Source organism: Aptenodytes forsteri, unplaced genomic scaffold (genome assembly GCF_000699145.1).
Source record: "Aptenodytes forsteri isolate BGI_AS27 unplaced genomic scaffold, ASM69914v1 Scaffold85, whole genome shotgun sequence".
Classification (NCBI taxonomy): domain Eukaryota; kingdom Metazoa; phylum Chordata; class Aves; order Sphenisciformes; family Spheniscidae; genus Aptenodytes; species Aptenodytes forsteri.
Genome location: NW_008795533.1, coordinates 199,830 through 213,391, shown reverse-complemented (window position 1 = coordinate 213,391; position 13,562 = coordinate 199,830). Strand labels below are relative to the sequence as shown.

Sequence of the window (13,562 nt, the reverse complement as noted above, 5' to 3'; positions counted from 1 at the left end):
CGGTCCTGCCCCCCCTTTGGGTCAGTCCTGCTGCGGGGAGCCGGTCCTGAGTGCCCCGGGGCCGGTCCTGCACCCCGCGGGGGCCGGGCGTGTTGCGGGGAGCCGGTCCTGGATGCCTCCGGGATCGGTCATGCTCCCCCCAGGGCCGGTTCTGCTGTGGGGAGCTGGTCTTGGGTGCCTCCGGGGATCGGGTCGTGCTGTGGGGGGCTGATCCTGCGTCCCCGGGGCTGGTTCTGCCGTGGGGAGCTGGTCCTGCGTGCCTCTGGGGATCAGGTTGCACTGTGGGAGGCCGGTCCTGCACCCCCCGGGGCCAGTCCCACAGCCAAGCCTGGGCTGGCAGGATGCAGGATGCTCCGGGTATCCTGGTGGAGCTGCCCCGGGCTGCTTGGGATGACGGAGTTGGCAGCTCCAGGACCCTTGGGTTTGGCTTCAGAAAGTGGGTGCTGGCACTGCCTAGCTCTCCCCGGGGGTCACATCCTGCCTGCCTGGCTGGGGGCAGGGCCCTGGGAGCTGGCACTGCCTTGTCCCCACTCCCACTGCTCTCCGTGTACCGTGGGTCGCTTTGCAGCGCATCACCTCGGGCCAAGCTTCTCCGCAGCGCTGGGTCTTGGTGCTGGCCAGGCTGGCCCCAGCAAAGGGGGGGAAGCGCCCACAGCCGCTCCCTCCCGGTCAGGAGAGCAGGATCCCCTGCCCTTTATGGGGGGCCCAGGCCATAAATGCACCTTTACATGTTGCCCGTGAGGTCAGGCGAGTCCACAAGGAAAACATGTGCTGCGAGCGAAAGGGGCCCGCATAATGGCTCCATTCAGCAGGGCCGCAGGGCGCTGGTGCCCCCTCCTCAAATTACAGGCTGAGTTTCCTAAGGAGGCATTTCATGAGCCAGAGCGGCCGCAGCTCCCAGCCCCATGCCGTTCCTCGGCAGGGGAGGATGCGGGGAGTGGTCCCTCCTCGGCTGCCCGTGGTCTGCCGAGCTGGTTCCCAGCAAAACTGCCCCCACGTCCTGGGGGTGGCAGAAGGGACGTGAGCAGTGTGCCTCCCTGTTCCCAGCATCCTGCCCCGGGTGCTGAGGATGGGTGCCTGGGTGCTCCCCCTTGCACAGGGACCCCTCCCATCCCCGCTGATTTGAGGTGGGGGGGAGATGCTGCACCCAGTGCCTCAGGGCTCAGACTCACTCCCTGTGCCACCCGTGCGTGCCGTGGGGCGCACAGGAGGCACCCACTGGTGAGCAGGACAGGGTGTACGGGATGGGCAGGTGCTGCAGGTCCTGCCCTGTGCTGGGGGCTGGGGGCAGCCGGGCTGGACGTGGCCTGGGGAGCAGGTCCCAGCGTGTGTCCCCTGAGCTCGGTAAAGCTGCTGGTTGGACTCTTGGACGGGTGGTTGTGCAAGTACCGGGCTCTGTCAAGCACATCCAGGCATCCCTCGGGGATGCCGGCCATGGGTTTCGGAGGGCTCGAGAGGAGGATTCTGCTTCAGCCTCTCCTGCGACCTCTTGAGACCCGGCTAGCAGATAGGAGAAAAGGGCATATTTGGGGGCTATTTGGTGTTAGTTTTGTGCACTAAGCGCAACTTGCTCCTAAATGTGAAGCTTTTATAGTCAGTTACAAGTTGGCATGACCCTCTCTGAAGCTGCCGTTTGGGATGCAGGCTGATGAGAGCCCTGCGCACGTGGGCATTGCTTTGTCCCTGTCCTGCTCTCACTAATGCTCTCTTTTGGTAATCTTTGTTTTTTAACTTGTTTTTCTTTTCTTTCTCTGCCTGAAGGGTTTCTGTTTACGTACGCGATCCTACTCCTGCCTGCACCAGGGGATCTCTGTCTTTGCCTGCACCCCGAGGCTGGGTTCGGGTCGGGGAGCTGCGGCTGGCATCGGCTGGGGAGTGGATGCTGCTGGCTGGGACCCGGTGGTCCCAAGAGCCCTGTGTGCCACACGGAGGGAGCTGGGTGGCACCGAGTGATGGGTGACACAGAGAAAGAAGGAGCTCAGCGCTGGGGTGATACTCGGGAGGAGCAGCGGGGTGGGGAGCACTGGGGATGGCCGCGTGGCTGGGGAAGGTGACGGCAATGCTCTGGGCTTCGGGGACACGCTGCGCGCCCGCAGGCCTCCTCTGCAGCTCTGTCGGACGGGCTGAGAGCGCGACCCTCGACCCTCTCTGAAGCTGCCGTTTGGGATGCAGGCTGATGAGAGCCCTGCGGCATTGCTTTGTCCCTGTCCTGCTCTCACTAATGCTCTCTTTTGGTAATCTTTGTTTTTTAACTTGTTTTTCTTTTCTTTCTCTGCCTGAAGGGTTTCTGTTTACGTACGCGATCCTACTCCTGCCTGCACCAGGGGATCTCTGTCTTTGGCATGGGCTGGGGAGTGGATGCTGCTGGCTGGGACCCGGTGGTCCCAAGAGCCCTGTGTGCCACACGGAGGGAGCTGGGTGGCACCGAGTGATGGGTGACACAGAGAAAGAAGGAGCTCAGCGCTGGGGTGATGCTCGGGAGGAGCAGCGGGGTGGGGAGCACTGGGGATGGCCGCGTGGCTGGGGAAGGTGACGGCAATGCTCTGGGCTTCGGGGACACGCTGCGCGCCCGCAGGCCTCCTCTGCAGCTCTGTCGGACGGGCTGAGAGCGGGGAGGTCTCGCATGGGACCGCAGGCAGCAGCTCCCACCCAAGCCCCAGGGTCTCTCTCCTTCTTTTGGGGGTGTGAGCCTGCTCCTCACTGTTTTAGGGGGCTGCATTGGTCTGGATGAGGAGCCATCCCTCCCACCTCAGGAGCCCTCCCACAGCTGTAGGTAAAGGGGACGTGCTTCAGGGAGCAATGCAGGATATTAATCAGCAAGAAAAATATTCTGTCTCCGTAAAAACCCCCAGAGCATTTGCGGAGGTCCCGTGTCCTGCTGATGCTCAGCATGAGCGGGATATGGCCATGCGCCGGGGGCAATGCTGGCATCGAGTGCTCGTCCCTTCAGGTCACGGCTCCGGCTCTGCCCACATCCCTGCTCCTTTTCGTCCATATCAGCAAAGCTCCCAAGCCCTGGCCACATCTCGGAGGCAGCTTTTCTTTTTTCTTTTTCCTAGCGTTTGTAGTGCTTCGAAGGAAAGAAAAAGAAATAGAAAATGTATTTGCACTGTGCATGTCTGCGGTGGCATGTCCGTGTGGGTCGGGAGCAAGCTTTTAAACAGATCTCCCAGTTATCCTAGTTCCTGTGGTCACGGGACACATGGAGCAAACCCTCTTTGGAGGAGCTGAGACCACGAGACATGTTTTAGACCTGTGCCCCGATGGGTGCCGGTCACCTCTGCAGCCAGCACTGACCCTGCCTGGGGCTGTCTGTGCTCGGGGACCAGTCCATGTGCCGCACTGGGAGCACCAGTTACCCAGTGCCGCATCCCAGCTGCATCTCCTTGCAACGGGAGCAAGTTTATTTGCTGTCAAAGCTGCTGATAAACGAGGCGGGGGCTGAGTGGAGGGGTGCAGGATGCCATCGGCAGGCATGGTGAAGGAGAGATTAAGCTATCTGTTAAAAGATTCTGTGCTCGGGGACCAGTCCATGTGCCGCACTGGGAGCACCAGTTACCCAGTGCCGCATCCCAGCTGCATCTCCTTGCAACGGGAGCAAGTTTATTTGCTGTCAAAGCTGCTGATAAACGAGGCGGGGGCTGAGTGGAGGGGTGCAGGATGCCATCGGCAGGCATGGTGAAGGAGAGATTAAGCTATCTGTTAAAAGATAAGCACGAGTCCTGCGTCTGGAGAGGCGGTGTGTGGGCTGGGGGCCGCTGGGGGGGGCAACGGGAGCAAGTTTATTTGCTGTCAAAGCTGCTGATAAACGAGGCGGGGGCTGAGTGGAGGGGTGCAGGATGCCATCGGCAGGCATGGTGAAGGAGAGATTAAGCTATCTGTTAAAAGATAAGCACGAGTCCTGCGTCTGGAGAGGCGGTGTGTGGGCTGGGGTCCCGGCTGGTGGTGGTCGCAGTCCCGCTCGCCTCTTCTGGCTCGCGGCAGGGGAAGGGTTTTTCCCTCCTGCTGCCGTGTTTCAGCAGCTCCCGGCTCCCCGCCATCGGCTCAGGGCTTTCATCATGGGCGATGCTTTTTGGTGCATCATCTGTGATGTCCGTTTTGGTGGCCAGGCTGAGCTGTTCAAGGGAGGAGGTTTCCCAAGCGGAGGGGTTTCCCCTTGCAAACCTGCGATGGTTTCATCTAAAAACTACCAAACACTGAATTTCTAAAGGGTGGAACAGTGAAAGCAACCCCAGGTGAGACAGCAGGTGCTTTGGCCGCGCCGTGGGAGGGTCAGGGCACCGCGGACCCTTCCCCGCCTGCGCCCGAGCATCCCAGCACAGCTGGCGAGGCTTTTCGGGGAGGGCAGCCTGAAGCCTCTTGCAGAGAAGAACCTCGTCTCCAGCCCACCCGGTCCTCGGGAAGGTGGTTTGGTGGTTGAGCCCCCTTTGCTGTTAACACCGTGCATCCCCTTGCATGCTCAGCCAGAGCAGAGCCCCCCACTCGAGCCCCGGGGTCCCCGCACGGGGGGTACGCACTGGCTGCCATCGCAGTGTCTCACGACTGCTTCGACGGGCTGAATAGATGGAGCTATTTTGGGCTCCTGCTGCAAGGCATTTTTTCCAGGCCTTGAATCATTTTTGTGGTTCTTTTCTGCCTCCTTTCCAATTTTTCACCGTCCGCTGCGAAAAGGGGGACGCGATGCTCCCGGCTGGCCGTGCGGGTGCTGCCCGCCGAGGGGCTGGTGGTGGGAGCTGCGTCCAGCCTCCCCGGTACCCGCGTTCGGCCGGGGGGCTGCTGGCAGCTCCCTCCCCAGCCCTAGGACAAGGCGGTCTGGCAGCCAGACATGGTCCTGTGACTCTGCTGGGTTTCGAGCGAATACTTCCTCGCTGTCTCCTCCTCCTCTTCTGCATTTGTTACATATAAAGAGGAAAAGGGGAAAAAAAAAAAAAAAAGAAAAAGCAAAATGCATTCCAGGCTGCGCTGCCGGACCAGCCCGGGTGAAGTTTTCCTCGACTGCAGCGTCCGCTCAGACCATTTATAACCCTCCAGCATTGCTCCGGTCAGCAGCGGGGACCGGGCGGTGTGGGTCACCCCAGGGATGAGCGGGTCGCCCCAGGGATGAGCAGTGTTCCCCCACCCAGGGGATCCCTGCGGTGTCATGGCACGGGGAGCGTGTTCCCCACACCTGGGTTGGAGCATCGTGAGCCCCCGGCCATTCGCCTGGGGGGGGTCATTGAACGAGTGTGGGTGAGGTGTCCCTGCTTAGTCCCCCACCTGTCCCATCCCCGCAGGGTGTCCCTGCCTGAGCCTCCACGGGGGTCTGAGACCCTGTCCCGGTGTTGGCCGGGGTCAAGCTTGTGCCAAAACCACTTTGGCTGATGATCCTGTGCACGGTGATTCCTGGAGCCGGTGGCACTCCAGGACACCCAAGGGCTCAGGGACCCGTCCTGCAGTTGCCATCGCCCGGCTCGTACGTGGGGGTGGCATGCAGGCAGGGGGTGCATGCAGGCAGAGGAGGGCAGCAGGGAGCGTGGAGGCAGGAGGGTGTATACAGACAGAGGAGGGCAGGGGAGTGCAGGCAGGCAGCAGGGTGCAGGCAGGCAGTGGAGAGCAGCAGGGTGTAGGCAGGCAGCGGGGTGCAGGCAGTGGAGAGGTGTAGGCAGGCGGCGGGGTGCAGGCAGTGGAGAGCAGCAGGGTGCAGGCAGGCAGCGGGGTGCAGGCAGGCAGTGGAGAGCAGTGGGGTGCAGGCAGGCAGCAGGGTGCAGGCAGGCAGTGGAGAGCAGCGGGGTGCAGGCAGGCAGCAGGGTGCAGGCAGGCAGTGGAGAGCAGCGGGGTGCAGGCAGGCAGCGGGGTGCAGGCAGGCAGTGGAGAGCAGTGGGGTGCAGGCAGGCAGCAGGGTGCAGGCAGGCAGAAGAGGGCAGCAGGGTGCAGGCAGGCAGAGAAGAGCAGTCTGGGGACGTTCACGGTGGTGCGGGCACCGCCGGCCCCTGCTCACCGCAGCACCCTCCTGAGCGGGGAGGTCCAGCGCCAAGGGCAGGCAAGCTGGGCATCTGGCTGCAGGCACCGAGCCATCCCGTCCCGGGAGCAGGCTGCTTTGCCGGACCCTCGGGGGCAGAGCGGTTGGTTTTCCCCTGGGACATTTAGAGCCTTCCCTTTTTTCCTAGCTTTTGGGGGTCTTTGGGATTTTTTTTGACAATAACAGTTGCAAATGCAACTTTCATTGTTTCATTGCTCCTGATTAATGGGAGGAACTGGTCCTGTCCTCACTCCTGGCGTCGCCTCGGCTGGCTGGTGGGGCATTTCAAGCCGGTGCCCGTGGAAGCCCCCCAGCAGATCTGTGCTCCCTGCACGGTGGAGGAAGAGCCGACAGCTCTCCTTGCCCCATGAGGGTGCAGCAGTTCCCGGCCAGAGTTCAACTAACTGGGAGCAGGACTTCTCAGCAGTTCCCGGCCAGAGTTCAACTAACTGGGAGCAGGACTCCCCACCACGGCGTCAGTGCTCCTGGCGGGGTTTTGGGAAGGACCAGGCCTTTCTGAGGGTCGTAACCATTTGTGGTGGTTTTTTTCCCCTGCAGCTCCTCAGTGCTTGTGTGCTGCCCGGGATGGAGGCAACAAGGAAGCGAGTGTTTAACAGGTAGGCACCAGTGTTTTGCTTCATTGGACACTGCTCATCTGCCCATCCTTTGCTGAGCCCTCCTGGCCTCACCACCGCTGTCAGGGGCCACCCTGATGTGCCCCACGGCGGGGACCCCCTGTCCCGGGGACCTCTGTCTGCAGCCAGGCTCCCTGGGGATGCTGGAGGCTGTCCTGCCTCCCTGCAGTGCTTGAAGCCAGCAGCGTGTGGATGGAATGGGTGCTCAGACCCAGTGCTGGGGTGCTGGTCACAGAGCCCAGCCCTGGGGTACCCCCTGCCCCCACAGTGATGCCCCGGGGTGTCCCAGCCCCCAGCAGGCCCCTCCGCGGGGAGCATCACCCCTGCTCCCAGGCTGGGGGCTTTCTCTCCATGCCAGCCAGCTTTGGGTCTAAGGATTTGGGGGTGCTGCTCTGGGACCCAAGGGACAGCGAGGTGTCCCCCAGGGTTAAGCGTGGGGACAGGGAAGGTGCAGCTGCGGGGGTGGGACCCAGAGAGTTCCCACGGGTGCTGCAGCAGCGTGGGGAGCCAAGTCAGAGCCGCCGGTGGAGAAGCCGCCAGGACCAGGCACGTGTCCATCGTGGCCCCATTGCGGGGAGGCTGCCGGGGCAGGCAGGCTGTCAGGCAGGGGCCACTGAACCTGCAGGCAGGGCAGCCCCAGCTGGGGCCACGCTGGGCATTACAGCTCTTACCAGGAGCCGCAGCAAGCCCGGCATGGATGCTCAGCATGAAGCCCCAGGAGCTCTCATCCCCTGCACTGCCGCCACGATGCAGGCAGCTGGTTTGGGGTTCCTGTGCTACTCCCCGCAGTCTCGGCTGGCCACGGGGCTCGCCGTGCCCCAGGAGAGCTGGAGGAGCTCTGCGCACTGGCCTGGGGCATCAGCAGTTTGCAGCCGGCGGCGAAGACCACGTAACCAACTAACCCACCGTGCATGAGCCCTTGTAACTGCTCGCTGCATGCGTTGGGTGCCCACGCACCGGGAACAGGACGCAGTCCCTTTGGCATGCCGGCAGGCAGGGCGAAGGACAGGGTCTGCCAGGACAGCGGGGGGAGGACGGTCCCACCAGCGAGCTGTCCCCGTCTCCTTCCCCCCCAGCCTGCTCTAACCATTAGACTCACTGCTCCTAACCTGTGTAATCTGTCTATTTTAGGGGTTTCTATAGTATCCATCACCGTAGGTCTAAGAACTGCCAGGTAAGGTGGATGGGATGGGTGGTCTGCTCTCCCTCTCCCAGTAGCTAAGGATCTGCCTGCGCCTGCCCACACCGCGGTGCTGCCTGTCCCACGTCCTGCGCCTGCCCCGCTCTGGGCGTTGGCCCCAGCGCAAGGTCCCCTTGGCAGGAGAGGGGCTGGTGGCCTTTGGGGGCTGGTGGCCCGCACGGGAGAGGCAGTGGTGGGGGTGGCATTGACGCCGCTGCAGTCTGTAAGGAGTGCAGGGAGGGGGAGAGGGGGACCATGCTCGTGGCTGCCTGCACCCCATGTCCCTCTTCTTCCCCAGCGCCTGCAGGCAGCCCCCGCCCGGAGTTGCCTCTGCCGGAGATACGGAGCTGAGCGAGGGATGCTGCCGCTGGGTGCAGCCGGTGGCAGGGACAGGGCTGAGCTGGGTGGCAGGAGGCTGGTGGCAGGGATGGAGCTGAGCAGGGAGGCAGGAGGCTGGTGGCAGGGATGGAGCTGAGCAGGGAGGCAGGAGGCTGGTGGCAGGGATGGAGCTGAGCAGGGAGGCAGGAGGCTGGTGGCAGGGATGGAGCTGAGCAGGGAGGCAGGAGGCTGGTGGCAGGGATGGAGCTGAGAGGGGAGGCAGGAGGCTGGTGGCAGGGATGGAGCTGAGAGGGGAGGCAGGAGGCTGGTGGCAGGGATGGAGCTGAGAGGGGAGGCAGGAGGCTGGTGGCAGGGATGGAGCTGAGAGGGGAGGCAGGAGGCTGGTGGCAGGGATGGAGCTGAGCAGGGAGGCAGGAGGCTGGTGGCAGGGATGGAGCTGAGCAGGGAGGCAGGAGGCTGGTGGCAGGGATGGAGCTGAGAGGGGAGGCAGGAGGCTGGTGGCAGGGATGGAGCTGAGCAGGGAGGCAGGAGGCTGGTGGCAGGGATGGAGCTGAGCAGGGAGGCAGGAGGCTGGTGGCAGGGATGGAGCTGAGCAGGGAGGCAGGAGGCTGGTGGCAGGGATGGAGCTGAGAGGGGAGGCAGGAGGCTGGTGGCAGGGATGGAGCTGAGAGGGGAGGCAGGAGGCTGGTGGCAGGGATGGAGCTGAGCAGGGAGGCAGGAGGCTGGTGGCAGGGATGGAGCTGAGCAGGGAGGCAGGAGGCTGGTGGCAGGGATGGAGCTGAGAGGGGAGGCAGGAGGCTGGTGGCAGGGATGGAGCTGAGAGGGGAGGCAGGAGGCTGGTGGCAGGGATGGAGCTGAGAGGGGAGGCAGGAGGCTGGTGGCAGGGATGGAGCTGAGAGGGGAGGCAGGAGGCTGGTGGCAGGGATGGAGCTGAGCAGGGAGGCAGGAGGCTGGTGGCAGGGATGGAGCTGAGAGGGGAGGCAGGAGGCTGGTGGCAGGGATGGAGCTGAGAGGGGAGGCAGGAGGCTGGTGGCAGGGATGGAGCTGAGCAGGGAGGCAGGAGGCTGGTGGCAGGGATGGAGCTGAGCAGGGAGGCAGGAGGCTGGTGGCAGGGATGGAGCTGAGAGGGGAGGCAGGAGGCTGGTGGCAGGGATGGAGCTGAGAGGGGAGGCAGGAGGCTGGTGGCAGGGATGGAGCTGAGAGGGGAGGCAGGAGGCTGGTGGCAGGGATGGAGCTGAGCAGGGAGGCAGGAGGCTGGTGGCAGGGATGGAGCTGAGAGGGGAGGCAGGAGGCTGGTGGCAGGGATGGAGCTGAGCAGGGAGGCAGGAGGCTGGTGGCAGGGATGGAGCTGAGAGGGGAGGCAGGAGGCTGGTGGCAGGGATGGAGCTGAGAGGGGAGGCAGGAGGCTGGTGGCAGGGATGGAGCTGAGAGGGGAGGCAGGAGGCTGGTGGCAGGGATGCTGCTGAGCTGGGTGGCAGGAGGCTGATGACAGGGACAGGGCTGAGCTGGGAGGCAGGAGGCTGGTGGCAGGGATGGAGCTGAACAGGGTGGCAGAAGGCTGGTGGCAGGGACGCTGTTGAGCTGGACGGCAGGAGGCTGCTGGCATTTTTCTGGTGAGGGTCCCATTCGGCCTACCCGGCTGCTTGCCAGGTCGGTCGTGGTGCCACAGCTCAGCAGCACCCGGAGTGCCACCACGCACCCCTTCCCCTGCTCTGCGGTCCTGAGGGGGGGTTGGGGGAGCAGGGACAGCGGGGACGAGCCCGGTGGCACTCACGCTCATGCCTGCCGTCTGTCTGTCCGTCCAGCTGTATGCGAGGGGAACTTCACCTGCAAGGAGAACGAGGTGTGCGTCAGGCCCGGCGAGTGCCGCTGCCGCCACGGCTACTTCGGCGCCAACTGCGACACCAGTGAGTACCGGCAGGTGCCCGTGTGTCCTTGGCGAGGTTCGCTGGGGTGGCCCTGGGGTGCTGGCTCATCCCGGGGTAACTTTCCAGAGCAGAGCATCAAGGGTGGGGCTGCAGATGCTCTTGCTCTGCCCTTGCCTGTCCCCCTGGCTTTGTCCCCAGGGCATCGTCCCTTTGGAGGGGTCTCCTCTGAGATCCAGTGCACTGGGAGGAAGGGGGGGACTGCGGTCAAGAAGTCCTGTCAGGGCTGGGGGTCTCCACCGGTGCCTGGTGGTGGGGTTGTCCCACGGGCAGTGCCAGGGCTGACGGCTCTGCCCGCAGAGTGTCCTCGGCAGTTCTGGGGTCCCGACTGCAAGGAGATGTGCAGCTGCCACCCCAACGGGCAATGCGAGGACGTGACGGGCCAGTGCACCTGCAACCCCAACCGCTGGGGTCCCAAATGCGAGAACGTCTGCCTCTGCAAGCACGGCAAGTGCGACCAGAAGACGGGCAAATGCACCTGCGAGCCCAACTGGTGGGGACCCCAATGCTCCAGCTCCTGCTACTGCAGCCACAACTCCCAGTGTGACCAGCAGACGGGCAACTGCCTGTGCCAGCTGGGCTGGTGGGGCCGCGGTTGCAACAACCAGTGCTCCTGCAACAACTCGCCCTGCGAGCAGTTCACGGGGCGCTGCCAGTGCCGGGAGCGGACGTTCGGGCCCCGCTGTGACCGTTACTGCCAGTGCTACAAGGGCAAGTGCAACCAGGTGGATGGGACCTGCACGTGCGAGCCGGGCTACCGGGGGAAGTATTGCCGCGAGCCGTGCCCGGCTGGCTTCTATGGCCAAGGCTGCAGGAGGCGGTGAGTGGCCGGACCCTGTTGGGCCTGATCCGGCACCGTGGGCTTGGTGGGAGGTGGCGGCAGGAGGTTTCGGGGATGCTGCGCTGGGTGACGGGCTCCCCTTTGGCCATTGCAGGTGCGGGCAGTGCAAGAGCCTGCAGCCGTGCACCGTGGCGGACGGGCGCTGCCTGACCTGCGAGGCGGGCTGGAACGGCACCAAGTGCGACCAGCCCTGCTCGCCTGGCTTCTACGGAGAGGGCTGCGAGAAGCTCTGTCCCCCCTGCAAGGACGGCCACACCTGCAACCACATCAACGGCAAGTGCTCCCATTGCAACCCAGGCTGGATCGGAGACCGGTGAGTGCAGGTGGATGCAGGGTTGGGCCCCGGCGGGGTGATGCCCAGCTTCCCTGCTGCTCCCTGCTGGGGGACCAGGGGTGGCTGTGGGTTTCTGCAGCCAGGAAGGAAGGGCAGGGGTGGGCTGAGCCTACTGGCATGGCCGTGGGACCAGAGGGAGCCTGCGAGACCCCTGCCCCATGCCCCCAGGTAACGTTGGGTGCTCGCAGTAGGGCTCAGCTGTGAAGCTGGGATGCTTTCCTGCAGGCTCTTGTGCCCAGGATTGGGTCTGCGGCTTTGCAGCACCCAAACGGGGCTGACAACGCACAGCCCCATCTCCCCGTCTGCAGGCAGGAGGGCCAGGGGGATGCCGGAGGTCCCCGGGAGCTGTGGGTGCTCCAGCTGCCTGCCCTTATCCCTCCCCAGGTGCGAAACCAAGTGTCGGAACGGGACATACGGGGAGAACTGCGCCTTCGTCTGCAGCGACTGCGTCAACGGCCAGTGCCACTTTGAGACCGGCCGGTGCCTCTGCCGCCCTGGCTCCCACGGCACCTAGTAAGTGAGCCACGCTTCGGGGTGCACCCTGAGCAGGGGTGATGCTCGGGCACCTCCTGCCCCCTTGGGTCCTATGTGGTTCCCAGCCGAGAGGTTTCGTGCAGTGGAAGTGCTCGCGGGCAGTAATTTGGATGATTTTTGGAGCGGAGGGGAAAGGCCGTGCTCGCGGAGCCGTTAGCAGCAAGGTAACGCTGCGAGAGAGGGATTTTGCTTTAGGAAACAGCTATTTGGCAAAAACAAATGCCGTCGACAAAACGGTGGTTTAGTTTTTGTTTTGGTTTGGTTTTTTTTAAGTCCAGGGTGGAATTTCTAGCTGAAAAGAGAGAGAAAACCACATCCCAGAATAGCAAATAGCCTCACAGGCATGGCATCTGCAGGGCGCTCCTGCTGCGAGCTGCAGCTCTGGCCAGGGTCTTCTTCACCGCCGGGAAGAGCCCCGCAGTCCTTCCCTTTTCCCCTGCCCAAGGAAGGGGCACAAGGGACGTCGGAGTCCTGCTCACATCCCCTGGTGTTTTTTTCCAGCGTGGGACTGCAGTGCTGTTTGAAAAGGCGAGGAAAGTGTTTCCCACCTGGCCGGGGCCATGCAAACCAACTCCCCCAGGTCCTGCCAGGTGTTGCTCGGATTTTCCCGGGAATTAACCGCGAGGCTGGCGGTGGCAGCAAGGATTTGGGACCAGCATCCCGCTTGTGCTGGCATTTCTCTTGCGGCTTAGAAACAGGGAGCGTTTGGATTTCGGGTGGGTTTTTTGGGGGCTTTGCCAACTGGTTGTGCTGCTGGCAGAGCTGCGGAGGCGAGCAGGGAGGCAGCCCGGCTGGGCACCGGTGCCAGCTCAGGGTGCCCGTCCTGGGTATCGTTGCCACCTTCGGTAGCAAAGCTGGAGGTAAGAGGGTCCTGGTGCTCACTGGGGGTGTGTGGCAGTGATTTTGGCACAGCGCCGGAGGGCAGCGCATTAATTAAATTGTTCCGACGCCCTGGCGCAGCACCGGGAATGCGGGGACCAGGGATGCTCGGGATGCGGGGACCGGGGATGCTCGGGATGCGGGGACCGGGGATGCTTGGGATGCGGGGACCGAGGATGCTCGGGATGCAGCCCTGGCCCCAGCAGAATCCCGAAGCTGTAACCACGGGCTGAGCTGTGCCACATGGGTGCACGCTGGGCGGGCTCGGGGACTTTCTTGGTGCTCGGGCAGATCCCTGTGACTATGTGCAAACTAGTGTTTTTGTCAGCAGTGTATAATTTTGCTAAAAAGGGGATGGTTTCTGGAAGGAAGGCAGAAAGGATGTCCTCACCCTGCAGGGGTGTCCTCTCAGCTCTGCGTCGGGAGGATGCTAAAGGAAAGGCTGCTAAACCGCTTTGTGCACTCTACATTTTATCTCCTCTGCAGCATTCCCAAACATTTTATCTCCTCCACAGTGTTTCCAGAGGTGTCTGGACCCTCTTGAGAAAAAAATCGCCCCCTTCTGCTCTCCCAAAATCTCAGCCTGGGGCAGAAATGTGGGTCCAAGTGGTGGGGTGAGGGGTTTTGGGTTGCCGGGGGAATATCCCAGCTCCCGTCCTGCAGCATTTACTGCCTGGGCGCAGCTGCTCGGAGCGGCCGCAGGGGCTCAGCGCCCGTCCCGGCGGGCACGCGGCGCCTGGTGGGCATGAGGCTCAGCTGGGGCGGCGCTTTGCAAGTCGGCAGAGCGTGAAATGGGCTGAGCCGCCTCCGGGCACGGCGCCGAGGGCTGGGGGGCAGCTGCGTCCCCAGGGGAGCGGGTTTGGGCTGGGGCCCGCTGGCTCCTTATGGCTGCAGCAG

At 63.5% G+C, this 13,562-nt stretch overlaps 1 protein-coding gene across 1 annotated transcript in view; it reads left to right on the top strand.

The window, feature by feature from the left end:
- The first annotated feature begins 6,563 nt into the window (after positions 1 to 6,563).
- The window catches only part of SCARF2 (scavenger receptor class F member 2), an 18,934-nt gene continuing 11,935 nt past the window's right edge, over positions 6,564 to 13,562 (top strand). Inside the window, exons 1-5 of the mRNA XM_009282100.2 lie at positions 6,564 to 6,615; positions 9,958 to 10,059; positions 10,378 to 10,897; positions 11,013 to 11,231; positions 11,637 to 11,765. Of these exons, the coding sequence (XP_009280375.1) occupies positions 10,416 to 10,897; positions 11,013 to 11,231; positions 11,637 to 11,765 (830 nt within the window). The 5' untranslated portion in view covers positions 6,564 to 6,615; positions 9,958 to 10,059; positions 10,378 to 10,415. The remainder of the gene's footprint in view (positions 6,616 to 9,957; positions 10,060 to 10,377; positions 10,898 to 11,012; positions 11,232 to 11,636; positions 11,766 to 13,562) is intronic.